At 40.4% G+C, this 21,050-nt stretch overlaps 1 protein-coding gene across 4 annotated transcripts in view; it reads right to left on the reverse strand.

The window, feature by feature from the left end:
- The window catches only part of TASP1 (taspase 1), a 72,706-nt gene extending 53,294 nt beyond the window's left edge, over window positions 1–19,412 (reverse strand). For 2 of the 4 annotated variants that reach the window (XM_072331688.1, XM_072331686.1), the window contains exons 1-7: window positions 19,307–19,412; window positions 18,189–18,406; window positions 17,105–17,172; window positions 15,474–15,542; window positions 9,277–9,397; window positions 7,797–7,881; window positions 1,234–1,298 (exon numbers count right to left, since the gene is read on the reverse strand). In XM_072331688.1, coding sequence (XP_072187789.1) covers window positions 1,234–1,298; window positions 7,797–7,881; window positions 9,277–9,397; window positions 15,474–15,542; window positions 17,105–17,172; window positions 18,189–18,333 — 553 coding nt within the window. In that variant the 5' untranslated portion in view covers window positions 18,334–18,406; window positions 19,307–19,412. Of the gene's footprint in view, window positions 1–1,218; window positions 1,299–7,796; window positions 7,882–9,276; window positions 9,398–15,473; window positions 15,543–17,104; window positions 17,173–18,188; window positions 18,407–19,306 lie in introns of all 4 variants that reach the window. The other 2 variants (XM_072331687.1, XM_072331685.1) reach the window with 2 other exon arrangements.
- Window positions 19,413–21,050: the final 1,638 nt, after the last annotated feature.

A 21,050-nucleotide genomic window follows, 5' to 3' on the forward strand; every position in this document is an offset into this window, starting at 1 on the left:
CCCTCCTTTAGGGGTACTTCCTACACACAGGTAGCAAATGCTTTCCTAAGAAAATTCCTTTATGGGTTTTTCCTCCTTTCTAAAGTCACGGAAATAAATCTGTTCTGCTCAACTGAGCCCAAAGGTTGTTCTGCAAATGCAGTTCTGGACAGGAAATGGAGCGCTTTCAGTCATGTCAGAGTAGAAATGAAAACTTTCTGTTCAAAATGAAATGCAACATGAATCTGTATGAAAATTGGCATGATCCAGTACAATACTGCTACTCTTTCAGAAGTTACTTTTGAGAGCTGAGTATCAGCAAAACACAAATCTACATTTAGAACTGCATACAATGGCAGATGTAGATCTCAATTTCTCACTTAGAGACAACTTACATACTTTATGCAGTGATATTTATTTTGTAAAATAAAGAAATACTGTATAATCTTGTGTCTTCTCAGTAATGAGCTCTGACTTTTTATCTGAACAACTTCAACAGGAAATACGGGGCATGCTCTCACCTAGAGCAACCTACAGACTAAAGGTAATGGCACTTTCCAGCAGGGTGGGACTGAGAGGTCCATGAGTCCATGCACTAATTTTCAGTCTTGTCTGTAGAAGGTTTAACGATCACCTGATTTATTTTAAGAAAAAGAAGGTTTTTGTAAGAGATCTGGCAGCTCTAATGATACAGTATATTTTGAGTCTATGTGCTAGACTGGATTACTACATCGTATTAGATTTAAAAACTTAGCTAGGCTTTGTTTCATATTTTTGTTTCTTTTTTAAAAAAATAAACAACCAAAATAAAACCCAGCCTGCTTATACTATGATGGATGGAATTATAGAACCTACCAGTCAAATCAGCACCTACTGAATTCAGATACACAGCTAGTTGGTGTTTTTTGGATCCAAAATGGATCACAGCTTGAGCTGTTAGAGAGTCTGCACTTTGGTAAAAAACATAATAATAATTAGAAGTCCTTGATTGGATTTATTCCTAAAATCACAAATACACTTTAATTAGATGTTGCTAAAATGCAGCTAAAGTAACAGTTCTTAATTTTTACTATTTTGATACTTATTAGGAAATTATTAAACTTAACCATCTTTATATATCATAATATCATACTCTACTTGAATGTTAAGAACAGTGAAGTGATGGACACCTCAAAATATGAGGCACTGTTTTAAATTATTCTGTCCTGTTCTTCCTACTCACACCACCAGATTACTCACTTGTAGCCATGATACCTGGAGGACATGCTGGTATCCCGTGATCAACTGCCCATCTGAAAGCTCCTTCACCAACTAAAAAGCTAGGAGACACAGAAGAGGGAGTTTAAATAAAACCATATAACAAATCCCCCTTTTCTTGCAATTAGTTTTTTCTCTTCAATTTGGTCATTTTAAAACTGTATGCTGTCTGCATTTCACAGAAGTGTCAGCTATAATTACAATTGGCAACCTTATTGAGTTTCATTAAAACACTACGTAGCTCTGACATTAAGCTTATTGTTGAATAAAAACATGTGCTATTAAATTTGAAACAAATTACCGGATTGCATCAGCTCTTAACTGCAGCTAAAACAGCACGAAGCCATCCAGAGTCTTACAACAACTGAATAAGATTCTGAAGACTAAAAACACGGGGATGAATGAAGTGAGAATGGCAAGATGTTTCCAGTGAGGTTAGCCAGTGCCACAGGAATATCAAGAATTACTTTGAGAGAGATGACAAGCTAAAAATAAGCTTAATTGAGATTCAGAAGGATAAAAGTCTATCTCATGGTGTTTTATCAAGCATTTCCAAATGAGACCGCTGAGTATTTAACATACTTGTGGAAGAAAGAAACAGATTTCAAAACTCATTCTGTAGTCAGTACTGAACATTCTACAGCAGTGAAACAGTGACAGTGAACGATGGCAAAAGTTATACACAGACATGTAGCCTAAAAGAAAATGCCTCAATTATTTATACCATTTCCCTTTAAATAAATTAATCTGATTCCCCAGAAAATGGAATGTGGTTGGAAATCACAAGTTTTCAGAAAGCTGATGAAAAACAGCAACAGCAGTAGCAACAAAATAAAGAACAACTATTTCCAACCTCTACTTCCTATCTCCCTTTTGAAACAAAACAGCGTAACTGTATAATGGGTACAAGAAGAAAAAACTGAGGAATACACAAAAGAATTTCATAAATCAGGTGTTCCTGCAAAACATTTGTATGACTAGAAGTTATGTAAGCTACACAGAAGTCTCTTGGGCCACATAATACCATCAATTCCTGGAACAGTGCTGTTACAGAAAAATTGCTGGCATTACTCCTATTGCAAGTTTTCCTGATAGCATTGTATCTGACACCTGCAGCTTTTAATATGTAGTATTTTGCAGCACTATTTTTCATCTTGCCTATGACATAACCACCATAAGAGATGTTTTCAGTCTTTGATTACAGAAGTTAAAAAAGCTTCTCTAGATAAGAATTTGAATTAAGTACATGCTTCTTACTACTGTAAGCACAGATTCAGAGAAACATTTTTCATACTGCGAGATACTGCAGAGCAACTTACTGGGTACTTGGAGAATGACGCCTTTTAAATAAGGCAGTTATCAAGAAACAACCTCTCACGCATGTTAGCATCCAAGAGAAACATAAGTTGTAGCCAAACTGAAGTAAATAGTAGTCTCCATTGATTAAAAAAGAGTTTTCTGTCAGCTATGCACTCTCGGGAAGAGAGTAAGTGTTTCCTGTCCAATAAAGTAATTTATACAGAGTGGAAGTGTAGGTGGAAAAAGGAGAATCACGGAATCCTTAGAGTTGGAAGGGACCTTTAAATGTCATCTAGTCCAACTCCCTGCAATGAACAGGGATACCACCACTAGATCAGGGTGCTCAGAGACTCACCCAATCTCTTTGCCTTGAAAGCCTCCAGGGATGGGGCATCAACCACATCTCTGGGCAACCTGCTCCAGTGCCTCACCGCCCTCACTGTAAAAGACTTTTTCCTTATATCCAACCTAAGTATACCCTCCTTAAGCTTGAAGCCATTTCCCCTTGTTCTATCACCACAGACCACACTGAAGAGTCTGCCTCCTCCTTTTCTGTAGCTCCCCTTTAGATACAGAAAGGCCACTCTCAGGTCACCTCAGAGCCTTCTCTTCTCCATGCTGAACAGCCGCAGTTCTCTCAGCCTGTCCTTGTAGGAGACATGTTCCATCCCTTGGCTCATTTTTGTGGTCCTCCTCTGGATGTGCTCCAGTACTATGATCAGATACTATGGGTCTTATATATGATAACTTAAATAGCACAGATCAGTCAGAAACCTTTCATTTTCCTGATACCTCACAATTGCTTATTTTACACTCAAAGATATAAAGGATTAGTGAAGCAAACACTTGCTGATATCTAACTGAGGCCTCATTTCACCACAGAAATCATCCACTCTTTTTAAAAAGTTTTATTTTAATCTTTCCATTTCTGACGTCTTGAAAATACAACACAATCACAAGAGTTAAAATAGTCAAAAAATTAAGACCTCAGTAGTTGTTACCTGTACCCTACCCTCTAAACCAATAGAGACATTTGGTAAGAGAAACCCATAGGACCCACAGCATGAACTCAGTTCTGCCAAGCAGCCAAGTATTTGTAATTGGAACAGGATTAAACAATCTTCGTATCACCCCATCAGGCAACACAAAATATTGTAACAGCCACAGAGGGTAGGGTAGGAACCAGCAGCCAAGCACTAGGGAACTACTGCAGGTCAATGGGAAACATCTATGTGCTCACCGAGAAGAGCTGCAGCAGGCAAGAATGAATGGGTAATACTCACAGCTAGCATAAAAACATAGCTTAACCTTAACAGCTACCACCAAGCACTATCAGCTGGGAGAGAGGGAAAACTGAGAATAAATACAGTGGGCCATACATAGCAGCCAAAGCCCCAAGTCTCAAAAGTCTTTAGGCTAGGTCTAAATACAGTTTCCCAAAGGAAACAAACAAACACACACACACACACACAAAAAAAAGATGAATGGCTTTGCTGCTCCAAAAGTTGGTTCTACACAAACAAGATAAGTTAATTTGATACAAGAAAGATGAATACTCTGTAGTTGTTACAAGTTCAAAACATGCTGAAGTTGAGAAAGTCCTCCCCAACAAGATGATGTTCAGATGGGCTTCCCAAACACAGGAATAACAGAGCACATTAATTGAAAATAGAAAATTACTCTAAAAATGGCCCTTCTGGGCAAGTTTTCACAACAGTGTGGCTATCCTGATGCCTTTTGGATGCTAAGATCAACCCTTAGTTTGAGCTGTATGGACACGACTCATACTGAGCTGAATGGAAGCAACAGTAGAAGGTTAGGTTCACTAAAGATGACCAAGGTGATCCTAAATGCAATAAACTCCTTTTGTAATGTTTATTATAAAATGCAGCTATCACTCTGAAATCACTCTCACGTAGGAGAAATTGTTCTGCTGAAATACAGAGCAGAGATAAAAAGGTGGTACAACCTTCAGGTTGTAAAAGGTGGTTCAACCCCATCACTTTCTTGACTATGCTCTGCCCTGCAAGTTACTCAACACGCATATCCCGTCTGTGGCACTGCACGTGACAAGAATAAAACAATTGCAAAACTCTGTAATAACCGAAGGAGGAGAACATACAAACATGGGACTCTTTCTCATAAAGATTAATATTAGTACTGGAAAAGGGACACTAATACGAACTCTGAAATCAATAGTATCCAGGAGTTCTAAAAAAGGAGCTGGTTTGGTCTATCTGTACCATCCTGCAATTCTTAGATAACTAAAGTTATGAACAAGCAGTTCTTAACGAGCTTTTCTGCCTTTTAAGAAACATGAAATAGAAAAAAAACCAAAAAACTTAAAAGCTGTTACTACAAAGTAGTATTGCATATTACATAGTAGTAGTATTACATATTACATAGTAGTATTCCTTTCATACAGAGGAAGAGAATATTCTGACAACATCAGCCTGAATAAACTGTGAGAGAAGGTTTAAGGACCTTAGAACAGCTGTAACAAATGCATGCATACATGTGGGAATTCTCTACTTTAAGCTTTTTGAATTTTAATTTGCATAGTAGGTCTGTGTTTTAAACCAGAAGATGAGACACTGTTCCAGAACAACCCAGGCTACAGAGCAATTCACAGTAAACTGCATACAGACAGCTTTCAAGACACCTGATCACTCCTTCCCAATAAACCTACCATCTCAGAATAAATTAGCTCACACTCATTAGAATTACTGAATATCAGAAAAGTACCATTTTGAATTGTCCCTTATACAAACGGATGCTGAATGGTGGTAACCAGGCCAAACTAACTGCCTCCAGCTGTTCTTTTGCAGACAACTCTCCATAACGCCACTGTCACTAATCTCACAGTGAATTTCTCTCATATGGTCCTGTGTCAAACATTTTGGTGAGAAAACATTAAGTTAAATGGTGCTACAGAGGCTGTCCATACCAACAGGTTGAATTAACAACACAGATTCTCAGGCTAAGCAGTTTCTTGAAGTTTCCCCACCATAGCATTCGCCCATCAGAAAAAAAAAAGCTGAAACTGTAATGTCTATATAAATAAAAATCAGTTAATAAAATCCTAACTCTTGGGAGGAAGGACAATAATACAGCTGTTTCTTGCTACTTGATGACACATTTTTCCAGCTTGCGTAGAGATATATTTCACTCCCAGATCAAAAATATGTTACACCAAATCCTGCCAAAAAAGCAAGGCATGAAATTGTCAACAATCATCACCTACAATGAACACAAGATCCATTCCAAACTTGGGATACCCCGCACATACAGGAGCATCTCTTGAAGCATTACAGTGCTGCAGATTGTTTCCAAGCTAGCTACTTTTTTTTTTTTTTCTAATAAGATACATATCCCAAATTCAAAGCAGTGAAGAAATTTAAACACATGTAAGGTAAATAAGGTTCAAAACCTTGGACGTGAAGTCAACAGTTCACTTCACACTTATAGAGCTTCAACTCCCCTGTCTTATGAAGCATCTGTTAGCCAAGACCTTGCACAGTGTTTGAAAGATTTTGTCTTGTCCTTTGAGATATAAGGATACAGTTCACTTTCCATTCAGTTATTTTTAAAATAATAGCTACAAACATAATCTAGGTCGTGAAGTTACAGAAAACACGCTAAAATAGGACACAACCATCCCAGGTGCTCTTCCCTACCACAATAACAGAAAACACTGAGATGGACAAAGCTAAAACACAAATGCTTGCTCCTGGTTCTGAAGACCAAAACAAGAAAAAAAAAGGAAGAAAGAAAAGCAAACAGAATCAAAATCACCACAATCCCCTTTGATACCCTCTTTAATGTATGTGAATCAGCCCTAGCTTTCTCCTGATACCTGAAGAAATAAGCTACTGGCAACAACTAATACTTAAGTTCATATTCCTTGGTAAAATTCTCTGAAAAAGTTTTCACCAACTACAATTCCTCTTCCTTTAATAAAGAAAACAGGTTTAAATGCAAAATCTGCTTGCAGATGTGTTGGTTTTGGGGTGCTTTCTTCCAATCTCTGACCCACCTTTGCAGTATTATGGACACTGCAATAGTTCTTCTCTCTCGGTGTTTAAACTGGAATACCATACAGATACAGACTGACTACCCGGACACTTTCACAGGACGAAGTATGAACAGTAAAATTTCTAAATCAAACACAGATATTTCTAACAACATAAGTGCTGATTTAATACATCTGCGAATACTGCGATCTCTTAGCAAACAGTAGCAAATTTCTCCAACAGGCAGAACTGAGGTAACTTATTAATTTCAAGCTCTCTGTTGGTTGATTTGAACTGCTGACAAAAATAAGATGCTTTTAAGATTAGTCAATTCCAACACAGTTTGTGGACGCCTTCCAAAAATGATACAACAGCATTTAAAGCTCTTATGTATTTAACAGTTTCCTCTTTCATGTTGGTATTACATCAGTCTCAATAAAACACATTTTCAGTGTTGTCGTAAATGCCAATAACTTCATGTTTAAAATAAATTCTAAACACTGAAAATTTCCACAATTCAGTTGCAGAATAAAGGCACAAAGTCAGTCAGTTTACATATTTTTTTTAAAGTAAAAGAAGCAAGGGCTGTCAAATTTCAGTTTAATTTTGCTGTACTTACAGATTTGTCAAAATGATATAGTAAAATCTTAAGAATTTACATAGAACTGCAGGGTTGGAAGGGACCTTGGGAGATCATCAAGTCCAACCCCCCTGCTAAAGCAGGTTCCCTCCAATAGGTCGCACAGGTAGGCGCCCAGCCAGGTCTTGAATATCTCCATAGAAGGAGATTCCACAACCTCCCTGGGCAGCCTGTTCCAGTGCTCCGCCACCCTTATTATAAAGAAGTTCTTCTGCATGTTTGTCTGGAACTTCCCATGTTCAAGTTTTAGGCCACTGCTCCTTGTCCTATCGCTATATACCACCAAGAGCCTGGTCTCAATCATCTGCATCCTACCTCCCTTTAGATATTTATAATTAATTCGGTATGACATAACTTCAGAAATAGTCACCTTGTCACAAAACCTCACAGTGTGGTATCTCCATCTATCCACAACAGTTCTACTCACAGCTGCATTGAGGGCACACTAAGTTTCAAGATCTGAGAACAAAACATTGATTCTTTTTAAAAGCACACTATTGCTTATACATAAAACAGTACCAGCTCCACTGGATAAGACAAAGCCTTCAAATATTGCATGCAGTACAGATATAAGACTAAAGTAAAGTCAAGCAGAACAAAGCAATTACCAAGGTGGAATTCTGCCAGCAGAGAGTTTTCCTTTCTGCCCTTCACACAACAATCTATTTGCAACTGAAACTGGATTCTTGATTCCTGAAAAGAAAAACCAGCAAAAAAATGGGAACAGACCATTAAAATATTTTCCACGTAGTACTGTGGGGTTCATTTTGGCAATGGAAGTCAGCTTCCTTTAATTTCCAGCGCTTCGGTAACTCAGTAAGAGACACATTGTGATGCTATTTTTCAGCTTAATAACATCAAATCAGTTGTTCCTTCTCGTGGCCTATCAGTGGTAACAAGACTTTCTAATCAACATTTGGTTTTGTTTTTTAAAGAAAGAAGGGTATTGAAATATTAGGAGTGACTCCCTACCACAGAAATCTCAGAATTAAAGCAGTGGTGTTCTACAGACCAAAGATGTTTTATGAGCATTAATTTTTCAAGATGGAAAAAGCTTTGTTTGGATCTATCCGGCCAGAACAGGGATTATAGGATTCAGGCTTAGCTTTTTCTCACTCCCTCATTTCCTCCTTCTCTGTGGTTGGAAGGATACATTTTGTAACAAGTAAGCCTTGAAACACTTAATTTTACTATTTATTTTAGATTTATATCTACATGAGGAAGTTATTACCACAGTTTAGAAGTATCCTAGGATAAAGAACAAAGGTTGAAACTTTGTCAGAAAAGCTATTCAATAGTAACAGTTAAGGCTCTCAAACGTACTTATGCTAAAAGCTCAACAATCCCTGCTTGGGACTGTCTGTTGTGTACTGAAACGCAAAACTAGGCAAAAGAAGAAAAAAAGAAAGGCACGTTAGCTCTCAGATTAAATAAGTGTTATATGCATGTTCGTGTAACCTTGTAATAGTATCACAAACTAGAAATCCAAATGTTACTGATCACATGAGAGGATTATAATGAAAAAATCTATATTATAGAGGAATTTTACGTCGGTGCAAACAGCTTGACAGACGAGTAGCTGCAGGAATAAACAAGAAGCCTCAGTTTAGAGGCTGTGTACCTTCCTAACGCTGCAAAGGAAACCTCAGTTCCTCTGTATTTCGATTTGACCAATTAAGCTAAGAGATTCCATGAAGGAATTACAGAACAGGGAGCCAGATAACAAAAGCAAATACTGTCATTTTAACGCTTGTATTTTATATTAATATATATATATTTATATATTTGCATTTTACTCTAAGGTTACAATTCTCCAAAGCTATCTGAGAAAACACACTTCCTCTGAGTGAACAAATACTTTATCACACAATCATTCTGCAAAGGACTATCAGTGAACTAAGACGATACACTGCAACATCACAAAGCGGTATTTCAGGAAGCAAGAATGCCTCCCTCTCCCTTTCGTTTTGTTTAAACAGGGAAGAATTCATTAAATGGCATTCCCTCCAAAAACTTTAACAAAAAAAGAACAAAATTGGTCTTTGCACTTAAATCAGTAGTTAGCTTTATAATATGTATTTAACATACCACTCAGTGCGCCAACTGCTCCAAAATTCAACGACTTGCCATCCATTATACTGGCATCGCATTCTATCTCCCCCAGAAGGTTTAAGTTAGAACCCATTCCTGCATTTGTAAAAGGAGAATCCTGAAAATAAAAACAAAGCACTGTGAGGCCACAATCAGAACAAACCATATCAAAACCTCTGCATAATTAATATGATGACAGTGATCATGTTACAGTGCACATTCTTGCTGCAGTACTTTAAATATACCACAACAACATCAGAAAAGAGCCATTTGCAGTGTTTATCTTAAATTACTATGATGGAACTCTCTTCTGTGCGATACATCTCAAAGAGTAATAACGTGCTAATGTAAATCATAGTCACACAAGTTTCAGCTGATCACTTATTTGTAAGCAAAAGCTTTATAACACGAGCAACAATAATTTATAACAACAGTCCACCTCTGACACTCTCAAGTATGACACAGGAGCAAACAGAACTGTATGTTTTATTAAAACCATAAGCCTATGATTGCAGCCTTGCACATAGAAATGAGGAACCAGCACCATTAGTAAGAGTTCACTGTGCCAAATTTCTATTTGGGTACTAACATAAGCACCGCCATTACCATGGTCCGGAAGTTTTTGAACAACAACCCAAATCATACATCACATAAAGTACCAAACAACTTTTAATAAGCTTCCTAGTTAAGAACTAAGCACTGCCTGTAGTTGCTGCTGACTCAAGTTTCTCAAATAAGAAGTGCTGCATGTCAGATTTAATATTACACCTTCATGCAGATGCGTGCTGCCCACGTGCCAAGATGCTGACCTTGAAAGGTGGAAGACCACAAAGCAGCAGCTGGCTTAGCTGACTGCTAACTCCAGACTACAGCAGTTACACCATCACTTAGGTATGTTAAGCTTGCAACCTAAAACTGTAGTAAGAAGACAATACAAACCTTCAAGATACAGAACAAGAATTCCATTTTCAAATGTTAGCTCATCTTATAAAAACTCTTAAGTGCTACCGAGGATGTTATTTTCAATTGCAGAACCCTTCTTACTTCAGGATGTATTTTAAAATGTTCTGGCAGCAATAAAGCTGTGCTAAAGCTGTGGTCAAATGTGGAGAGCTTTAAAATGTTGCTCAATATGAATAACCCAGAATTACACCTAGATAAATAGTTAAACTGCTCTGTTTTTGACATGTGCTAAAGAACATCCCATCTGTCTCTGATACAGTTTTGGTCAAGGTTTATTTGCAACTTCTAAGAGGATTTTAAAGCTTACTGGCATTTCTTTCTACACGCTCTAATTATAACATTTATCCTTCTGCGGGAATTCAGTAACAAAAAGTAAGAGTCTACAAACCAGTTAAAATGTTTTTCAAGAACACTTCTGTCATAAATTACCGTAAGTCACTCTGCTGCAAGATATCAAGCAGCGAAGTCTTTAACTAGAATTAACAACTTTCAGTTCAATATTCACTTAAAGTTCATCTATGGTGATGCCTTACTACAACAGTGCTGCTGGCCTTGTGCTTTCAGCTTCAAATACATATTTTGCTTTCCATTCCTTTGACTGAGACGTAACAAAAAAAATGCAAACAGAGCAACTTTATTAGCAAGGATATCCAGACTTAAAACGTGATTACCACTTCCCATAATCACACTGATTCCCAATTTAAATGACACTCACAAAGAATGTTCCACAGAAGTCAGATGGAAGAGCCAAGCAATAAACACCCAGTATGAATAAATGTAGGCTGCACTAAGAGAAAGTTTAAAACTTTCATTTACAACAAACCTTGTTCTTGCTTCCAATACCTGAACATTAGAATCTCTGAAGTGCTCCGCACTCAAAGAAAAGCTTGAAACTGCACATTGTCCCTCTAGCCAGCCGTGAATTCAATCAGCATGTGGTTCTGCTGTACACTGCAGCTTTTAAAAGAAAAAATACCTGCCCAAATCCCTTTGCATTTCAAGAGGAATTCAGACTTCATATGGTGGCAGATAGCAAAAGCATAAAAATAAATGGTTCTGGAATCGTGAATACAGCTTTGAGATCAAACATACAATGTAAACGACGAGTCTTATGAAGCACCTTGTCCAGAACTATTTGATTACCAGAAACTGAAAGAAGAAAAATGTTCATTTATTTCTCTGCAAAGACAGAGTTCACAGACTGGAAAACGTAACTGCCTTTATTCAACCTTTGAAATACAGCTGATGTTCATACAAACCAGCACCACTATTTTAACAGTGTTCTAGGTCAGGCATTCAAGTTGCTTTGCTCAAATAATCTACCTTTTCTCTAACAACTACTAGCATTAATGATACCTTGATCTATTCACTATTTCACTTGACATCATAAAGTCCAACAAAGAAAGGCTGTTCACTCTACAGTCGGAGCCTGCAAAAATAAAACAAAAAACAGACACCGTACCGCAAGTAAACTGTCAGTTTGCTCATAAAAGATCAAGAGAAGTCTTGCGCCTCTCAGTCTTTGAAGTGATGCCTCTTGGATTAGATGAAATACTGTGTAATAGGAGTTGTGTAATTGAGTGGAACTGAGGGGAAAAAAAATCATCTTTTGCATCACTCCCATGAAAAGATGTGTGTGTCTTGCAAAGACTACAGAGTTTGGGAATATAGCACTAAAAATTCTAACAAACTGTAAGAGTGATTAAATGCTTCAGATAAATTCACTGTGCTGTATTCTACAGCAACCAAATGCTACCTAAGGCAACTATAAAAACAGACAGTAGAACAATGGCAGGAATCACTAGAACAGTAGGCACTCCAGAAAAGGAGAAAAAGGTTGCTGATCAGATTAATTCTCTAAATATGCTTTAATTTCATCTTAAAGCCATAACATCTTACAGATGGCACTTCAGAATATTTAAACCTACTACAGCGAAAGAAGATTCTCTCAGGGGATAGCTCAACCAGAAAATAATTTACCCAACACCAATTTTCAGTGTTTGGCCAAGTTTTTTAAAGCATGTTTTCTTCTATGTATCTCAGGAACATGATAAAAATTACAGCACAAAATAGAAATCTGCATCACAAAAGAATCTTGTGGAATAAGAGCAGATTCTTTTAGGTTATTATTGAGCGTGATTTATAAGATTTATTTTCATGAGCAAGTCAAAAGCCTATGGGTGACACTTAAGAGAGTGAGACAGCAAAGGGAACCCTGTGACTGGTGCCTACTACAGTTTACCCAATCAAGTGGAGCCTGTCAGTGAGGCCTTCTACCTCCAGCTACAGGAGGCACTGCAGTTGCAAGCACTCATCCTGCTGGGGGACTTAATCACCCAGACATCTGCTGGAAAAGTAGCATGATGAGCTGCAGGCAATCCAAGAAGCTCCTGGAATGCATTGAGGATAACTTCCTGAGTCAAGCAATAGAAAGTCTCACTTCTACTAAGAGAGGATGCAGTACTGGACCTGTTGCTCACCAATGCAAGTGAACTGATTTGTGACATCAGGATTGGAGGATGGTAGTGACCACGCTATGGTTGAATTCATGCTCCAGAGGGATACGTGGCAGGCAAAGAGTAAAATTAGGATGCTAAATTCTAAGAAAGCTAAATTCCAGCTCTTCAGAGAGTGGGTCAACAAAACACCCTGGGAAACTGTCCTTGCAGGCAAGGATGTAGAGCAAAGCTGGCAGATTTTTAAGGAAGCTCTCCTCAGTGCACAGGAGCTCTCCATCCCCAGGTGCAGCAAGTCAGGAAAGGAAGGCAAGAGATCAGCATGACTGAACCAGGACCTGCTGGTCAAACTGGACAGCAAGAAGAAAATGCACAAGCATTTGAAAAAGGGGCAGGTACTGCAGAAAGTGTATAAAAAAGCTGCTAGGCTGTGTAGGGACGGGGTCAGGAAAGCCAAGGCTTGAACTAAACTTGGCAAGGTAAGCCAAGAAGAACAAGAAACACTTCTACAGGTACCTCAACTAGAAAAAGGAAAGTCCAGGAGGGCATACTCCCCCTAGTGACTGACGAAGGTAGGCTAGTAGCAACAGACAAGAATGAGATACTGAAAAACTTTTCTTCAGTCTTCTTCTCTGATAAGTTCTCATCACACAGCCCTCAAATGTTTAATAGGAGGGGACTGGGGAAGCAGTGTTCCTCCCTCTTTAAGAGACGATCAGGTTTGTGACCACCTGAGGAACCTGAACATCCACAGATCTATGGATCCTGAAGAGATGCATCCCAGAGTGCTGAGGGAGTTAGTCAATGTGGTTGCCAAGACACTTGAAAAGTCACGGCAATCATGTGAAGTCCCTGGTGACTGGAAAAAAGGCAACATCATATCCATTTTTAAGAAGAAAAATAAGGATGACCCTGGGAACTACCATCCTATCAGTCTCATTTGCATGCCAGGAAAGACTGTGGAGCACATCCTCCTGGAAGCTATGCTAAGGCATATGGAAGATACGGAGATGATATAGAAGAATCATCATGGCTTCACCAAGGGTAAATTCTGCTTGACCAATCAAGTGGCTTTTGATGATGGTGTCACTGCAGCAATGGAAAAGGGAAGAGCCACTGAAGCCATCCATTTGGAGTTCAGTAAGGCCTTTGACACAGTAACCCACAACATTCTTCTCTCCAGATTGGAAAGATATGGATTTGACGGGTGGACCATTTGATGAACGAAGAACTGGCCCAAGTCCATGGAGTGGTAGACACTGGCTCAGTGTCTGGATGGAGACTGGTGACAAGTGGTGCCCCACAGGGGACCAATACTCTTTAACATCTTCATCAGTGACAGTGACAGTGGGGTCAAGTGCACAAGTTAAGCTGTGGGGTGTGGTCATCATGCCAGATCAACAGGATGCCATCCACAGGGACCTAGACAGCCTTGAGCAGAAGACCCTGGAGAACCTCATGAGGTTCAACAAATAAATCCAAATGTGAGAACTTGCACGTGGCTCAAGGCAATCCTCACTACCAATACTAGTTGAAGGATCTAAGGATTGAGAATAGCTCTGTCAATAAAGACCTGGTTGTACTGACAAACTGGACATGAGCCAGCATTGTGCCCTCACATCCTAGAAAGCCAACAGTACCCTAGGCTGCATCAAAAGAAGTGTGGCCAGCAGGCCGAGGGAGGTGATCCTGCCCATCCACTCTGTGCCCATCCACTCTGTGCCAGTGAGACCTCACCTGGAATACTGCATCCAGATGCAGAGCCCTCAGCACAAAAGAGACATGGACCTGTCGAAGTACATCCAGAGGAGGGCCACAAAATGAACCAAGGGATGGAACACCGCTCCTACAAGGACAGAGTGATAGAGCCTGGAGAAGAGAAAGCTCTGAGGTGATCTGAGAGTGGCCTTTCAGTATCTAAAAGGGTGCTACAGGAAAGAAGGGGGAAGACTCTTTAGCATGGTCTGTGGTGATAGAAGAAGGGGAAATGGCTTCAGGCTTCAAGAGGGTAGATTTAGGTTGGACATAAGGAAAAAGTCTTTTACAGTGAGGGTGGGGAGGCACTGGAACAGGTTGCCCAGAGATGTGGTTGCTGCCCCATCTCTGGAGACTTTCAAGGCGAGGCTGGATCGGGCCCTGGGCAACCTATTGGAGCTGTGGTGTCCCTGTTCATCACGGGGGAGTTGGACTAGATGACATTTAAAGGCCCCTTCCAACTCTAACAATTCTACGATTCTGTGTTTCTATAATGTATAGATATACACAGAGATATATTTTTCTTTCATTTAGATCTATTTTAATGTTTAAGATAGCACATGAAAGCATATTTGAACAGTTCAGTGTAGACCACAGTTACTGTTTAAAGCCAAGAAGCTCGCCAAGTTAAAAGTATGACTGAAGTTTTGGCACCTAGTCAGCACGCCTACCACATATGAAAGTACATACTGCCTGCCTTAAGCTAACCTGTTAATTAACACTTTCCAAACAAGTGTAAGCAAATCCACTGCTAATCTTCTGAGAATATGACAATAAATCTCTACACATTTTTACAGCACAATGCTTACCTCCCCTTCCTTCTTTACTAGTAAATGGAAGAGGAAGAATGACTACTAACAGTAGAAAAGGAATTGCTTTTTCAGACATTACTGCCGTGTGAGATAAGTGGACCCAGAACAAGCATGATACTAAACTTCCTCATTAAAATCTCAGGAATTCTTTTAGCTTTACTCCCGTTTTCCTTCACAGAGACCCTTCACTGAAGTCAGAAATTCGTACCTCCAGTTCTATAAGTGCTGCAGTCACTGCATCTGTTGCAAGAGCACCAGCCTGTAGCTTTTCAATCGCCTGTAAAATAGAATTTTCAGCTGATTATTAGGAAATTCTAATATTCTGCAGCTAAGTCCTATATTTTCCTAGATTTGTACAAAAGAGAATCTTCATTAAATTAGGATTAAATCAAGCATCATTGGAAATAGCTGGCATGTGCCACGTAAGGGTAGATCTGATGCCTTTTTAAAAATCAAGCATTCCAACATTGCATTTAGTAACAGATTACTGCATGATCAAATCTGTAGCAAAATAAGATCTTATACCTGGCATCCTCAAACATAATGAGTCAAAGAGTTTCTAATTTTCCTTGCAAGATTCAACAAGTCTCTAGTACTATATATGGCAACTATCATGAAATTGATCGTGATCAACCAGAGAACTCATCTAGAAGCCAACACACAAAACAAATCATAAGACAGTGATATCTCTTGATTTTATATGTGCATCCACATTCAAACACACACACACACACAAAGTGTTTTAGAGGCTGGTATTATTTCTCAGATCCAGACTGCTAAGACATTACAGTCAACAGGAAACCTCCAGAAGACAACTATGGCTGCATCTTTGGTAGCAAAACAAACTTGAGACTGTTTGCTCTTCATACATGTTATTAACGTTGGCTACTGAGCTTAAGGAACCAAATTAGACTTGCATTCAACATCAAACAACCTCATCTCACACATAATTAGCTGAAAAATTAATATCATCAGGGCTAACGCACAATTTTAAGGAAGCTGATGTTAAGTTTGGATGATTTTTCAAGTTTCTCGTTACAAAATTAGATTGGCATTAGGATTGCGACATAGAGATGCAAGATGAAGTGTTAATAATCATTAGACTCCAACTCTGAAAAGCACTTCTGAAAGGCCTGCCAGACTCCCCAGCGTGTTCTCTCTGGAGAACGCAAAAGACATTAGAAATTTTGGAGATAAGTCCTCCAGCCTCTCATTCAGCACTTAGTGCACAGGAGTTGCCAGCTCCAAAGCGAAGTTCTCGGAAGAGATTAAAAAAACCAACAATATTTTAATGGAAATAAAGATTTTGCCATTACTTCTTTTACAATTTTGGAAACTTAATTTGTTTCTTGGGTCATTTGTTTTTTGTTGTTGCCATCCTTGCTACCTCCCCTCCCATTAAGAAGTTAAGAGCCATCAAGAAGAAAGGAATTCTATAAATTCTTGTACTGATTGAGCAATTTGGACACCGGTCAAAATAAATTCCAAAAAGAGTGGACACTGATGAAGAAAGATCCGTTCAACTCCAGAAATCCCAGAGCCACAGGAAGCTGTTATGAATATCCTGTGAATTATGAACTGTTCCCCAACTGTCCCCTTGGTGCACAGTATCTGCCACCACCCAAAGACAATGTTGTTGCACCTCACCTCTGTGCACTCTACCAAGTCTGTATAGCAGCCATGTTAGCTGTCGCTACTCCTTTTCTTCCTCATTCACATTCTCCCTACATTCAGTCAGAGCAGCTAAACAAAGATATGTCTATTCATACCAAAGAGACAGTGCTCCCAAATACACTTCTTACATACCCACTACAGGACTATGGAGCTGGTAAAACATACCTTCTGGCAGGCTCTTTTGCACACATGCTTGTATTCTTTAGCTTTGGATTCAGAATGATAACCTGCACCTACAGTTGGAAAAGGAAAAGAGATGACACCACTTAACAAACTACTGTCTACAAACAGCAGCAAGAATTATGATACAGGCAGACAAGAAACATCCTTATTCAAGATTACAGTGGCACATCCTTTTCGTATTAGAAACTGACAATATTATGCATTCAAGTAGACTCAATAAAATACAGGGTACTGAGCTCACACACACAAGTACACACATTTAAATCACATAATCTGCTCCAATGAGCACTGTCCAAGAGATTACAGATTAGTTCAGAGCTCTATACTCTACACCTAGGAGAGGTTCGTGAAACAAAGATCAGCTTTTGTCATCTTATTCTATCCTGTTGCATCCACCCACTCTGCTGCCTTTTGTTACTGTCCCTTATTTCCATACCTAAGAGATTCATCAGTCCACTACGTGACTAAATACGTTATCAGAAAGACAGCAGATAAGCTTAGTACACTGATTTTTAGATTCCATTTTGTTCAGGTTTCTTTTTTTGATTGTTTTTAATTCAAAATAAACATATATATAATTGCATTTGTGCTGTTAGTATTTATCTCAACTTCCATTTCCTCAACTTTAGTAAAAGCCAGCTTCAAGAAACTAATAAAATTAGTTTAAACACCACTAGTGAAGAAAATAATGTATTTAAAAAAGCAAAATAACACAGTAAAGAGCAAGATACTGGTCAATTCAATTTGCTCTTAAACAGAATATCCAGATCTTCCAATATCAACCCAGACAAGTTCTATTAACTGTTAAATTTAAGGATTTTCTCTGAAGAGCAAATATGCGTAACGATATAAATGTAGATATGCATCGTTCAGAACATCCACAATTACATTTTTAGTACCGGCTTCTCCAGCCAATGCTATCAAACTCTCCACTTATACTTTTATATCCAAAGTTCACGCCACTTCATTAACATACTAATAGACAAAAGCCAATATGATACTTCAGATGACCTTCAGTGTGTGTACAGACTATTGCAGTTCCAGCTGTAATGCTCCTACACCTTACCTGCATGAACAAGCACAAATCCCACTCGTTTCCCTCTTTGGGTCTGCTTTGTTTCGGGCTCTTTGACCACCACTTTTACAGCTGTAACCTGAGATGATTTGGAAGGTAACACTTCTACAGAGCTTATGCCCTTCTCCATGGTCATGCATTAGGATCAACATCTTCTACTGGAAACGAGCATGCTTCCATTCGAAAAGAAATTGTGGAGTAGAATCATCCTAAAACCAAATCACATGCATATGTTAGATACAGATTGCCAAGAGACACATTTCACATAACCAATTCGGTTGAAGAAGTCCATGTCGCAAGTTGAACCTAGACCGCAGGTTTCCAGGGAGAGACTTAACTTCAGCTCAGTCAACTTTCCAGATACTTTTAGAGATTTAGTCACAATGGAGCAAACGCTGCTCTCCACGGTCTCCCTTTGTTTAACATTAAAACCTATTAAAACCCAGCACGACTAATTAGTTTCCAATGCAATGATGCTTCATAGGCACAATCCCTACTTTTAGCTGCCAGCTCATGCTGAAGATCCTAAGCAGCAGAATGAAGCCAACAACTGTGTGTAGAGTTTGACATGTAACGTGCATGGCTTGCTGCCCTGAAATCATCCTCTGGCATCTGGCTGCACGATTCCATACTGTTATATTACGAGGAGAACATAGAAACAGTGCGTTAACACACAGTCAGCAGTTGTATAAGCGATTCACACGATTGATACTGAATTACAGCAGACGAATGACACGAAGAGAAACTTTTATTGGGGAAAACTCCCAGAAGGAGGAAGAGACGAACCCTTGAGCGGCCGCCGCCTCACGGCTCAGCCCGGGGGCGCCCGAGGGCCGCGTGCCCGCCGTAGTCCCGCCGTCGCCATGGCAACGCGCAGGGGGGCGGGGCCGCCGCGCGGGGGTGACGTCACCGGGAAGCCCGCCCCGCCGGAGGCGCGCGGAGAGCAGCTGCCCGCGCGGCCGCTACCGCCCCGCCGCCAACAGCGGCCGATAAGCGGGAATAAGGAAGGGAACGGGGGAGAGAGGGCAGGAGGGAGAGGCCGGGCCGAGGGGAGGCGGGGATCGGCGGGCTAAGGCGGGGCAGGGCGGACCCAGGCGCGCGGCACTCACCCACTGCTACCGTCAGCCTCGCGCACACCCGGAACCGTCCGCCCGGCCGTTGCCTCGGTGAGGATGAGGCGTCCCGCCCCGCTGCCTCTCTCCCATTGGGCGCGGCGGGCCAGGCGACCGGAAGTAGCGTCGCGTAGGGGAAGCGGCCGATTGGCGGGTGGAACGGGAAAGCCCCGCCCTCTGTCACGAAGGCGCCAATGGCAGCGCGGGGAGGCGGGGAGGCTAACGCGGCCCGCCACGCCGCTCGGGCAGGAAATGGCGGCCGGGCGCCTCGTGTTTCCTGCGGGCAGGAAGGCGGCCGGCACCTGCCTCGCTCCGACTGCTCCCCCTGCCGCCTTCAGGGCTCGTTTGTCGCAGCCTCACCTCGCAGCCACAGCAGCGGAAGCGGCTCCTGAAGGCCACCTGCAATACAAGAACGGGACTGCAAGGGATCTCTCACCATCAGTCTCATTTCAGCTAAGGGCTCCTACAGAGGTCAATCATCTCATACATGCAGATGATGGTATGATGATGCCCAACCTCTCCCTGTCTCATGACTTGCCATTCAGACTCAGCAGCACGCACTCTTGTCAAACATAGTCAGCATAGATTCCCTATGCATGTCCTCCATGCTCTCCACTGAGGAAATTCATTGCAGAAATTTGTTAGTCAGTTTTGGAGCTTCTTTGAGCTGAAGAACCAGCTGATATCTCTGATATTTACAACCTGCTTACGACCGATGATTTTAAACTAGAAAGATCGTATCGCTTCATTTAAAAACTTCAAGGCAGAACTACAGCTTGGAGCTGAAGAGCCTGTGGCCTCTGGGTACAACCAAGCAGAAATAGACATACTTAATGGAGACAAGAAAGACAGGCCTGTCAGCAGAGTTCATATTTTCTTTTATTATTTTTTTTAATGGGACAAGAGGAAAACTTCTCTAGACAAAGAACTCCTGACCTAACAAACCGGTTTTATCCCTATTTTAAAACAGGAGGCATTCCAGGCAACAAATAGTTGAACCTTCACTTTGGGGTGTTTTTAGTGCTTTTGGAAGCCTACTAAAGGATAGAAAAGCCGAGAAAAGACAGGAGAAGAGAAGGAGAAGACTTGCATCCTTCTATTCCCTTTGGCCCAGATAAGAGGGCAATCTCAAACAACCCATTCCAAGACAGCTTCAGCACTCCAGCTAAGAATCTGGGTAGCAGCCGTGTAGAGCTAATAAATACATATATTTCTTTTTTAAGAAGCAGGAACATAAAAATACAACCCTATATCAACCAGTTCAGTTCAGGACCTTTACAACTTTTTCCTACAATCAACAGAAAAAGAAGCTGGATGCACCAGCAAATTTGAACTGAAATTGTCATTTGAGTGACTGCATACAGAAGGAGAACAGCATCCAAAGGCAACTGTAGAGACTGGAATCAATCCACACAGATATTAGACTATTAATCTCCCTAAAAGACTGTCTGATCTTTGCAGGTAGCACAGGTAAGCCCCCAGTCTTTTCCAGGCATGTTTGTTGTTTCCTTTACAAGCAAAGAGGCCCCTTCCTTGATTTCCAGCCCGTAAAATAATACTTTTTCCAGATAATGGGACCCTTTACGTAAGGAAAATACTCGAGCACCCTGGACCTGTGTAAATAGCATTCCAAATACTCCCTTCTGCTTAACACCCACTCGCAGTTATTTCCAGTGCCGGTTCCATAACATCTCAGGAAATGCTAACTCGGGAAGATTGCGTTCCTCTCTCAGCCAGGTTT

Source organism: Excalfactoria chinensis, chromosome 3, assembly GCF_039878825.1.
Source record: "Excalfactoria chinensis isolate bCotChi1 chromosome 3, bCotChi1.hap2, whole genome shotgun sequence".
In the NCBI taxonomy this organism is placed as follows: domain Eukaryota; kingdom Metazoa; phylum Chordata; class Aves; order Galliformes; family Phasianidae; genus Excalfactoria; species Excalfactoria chinensis.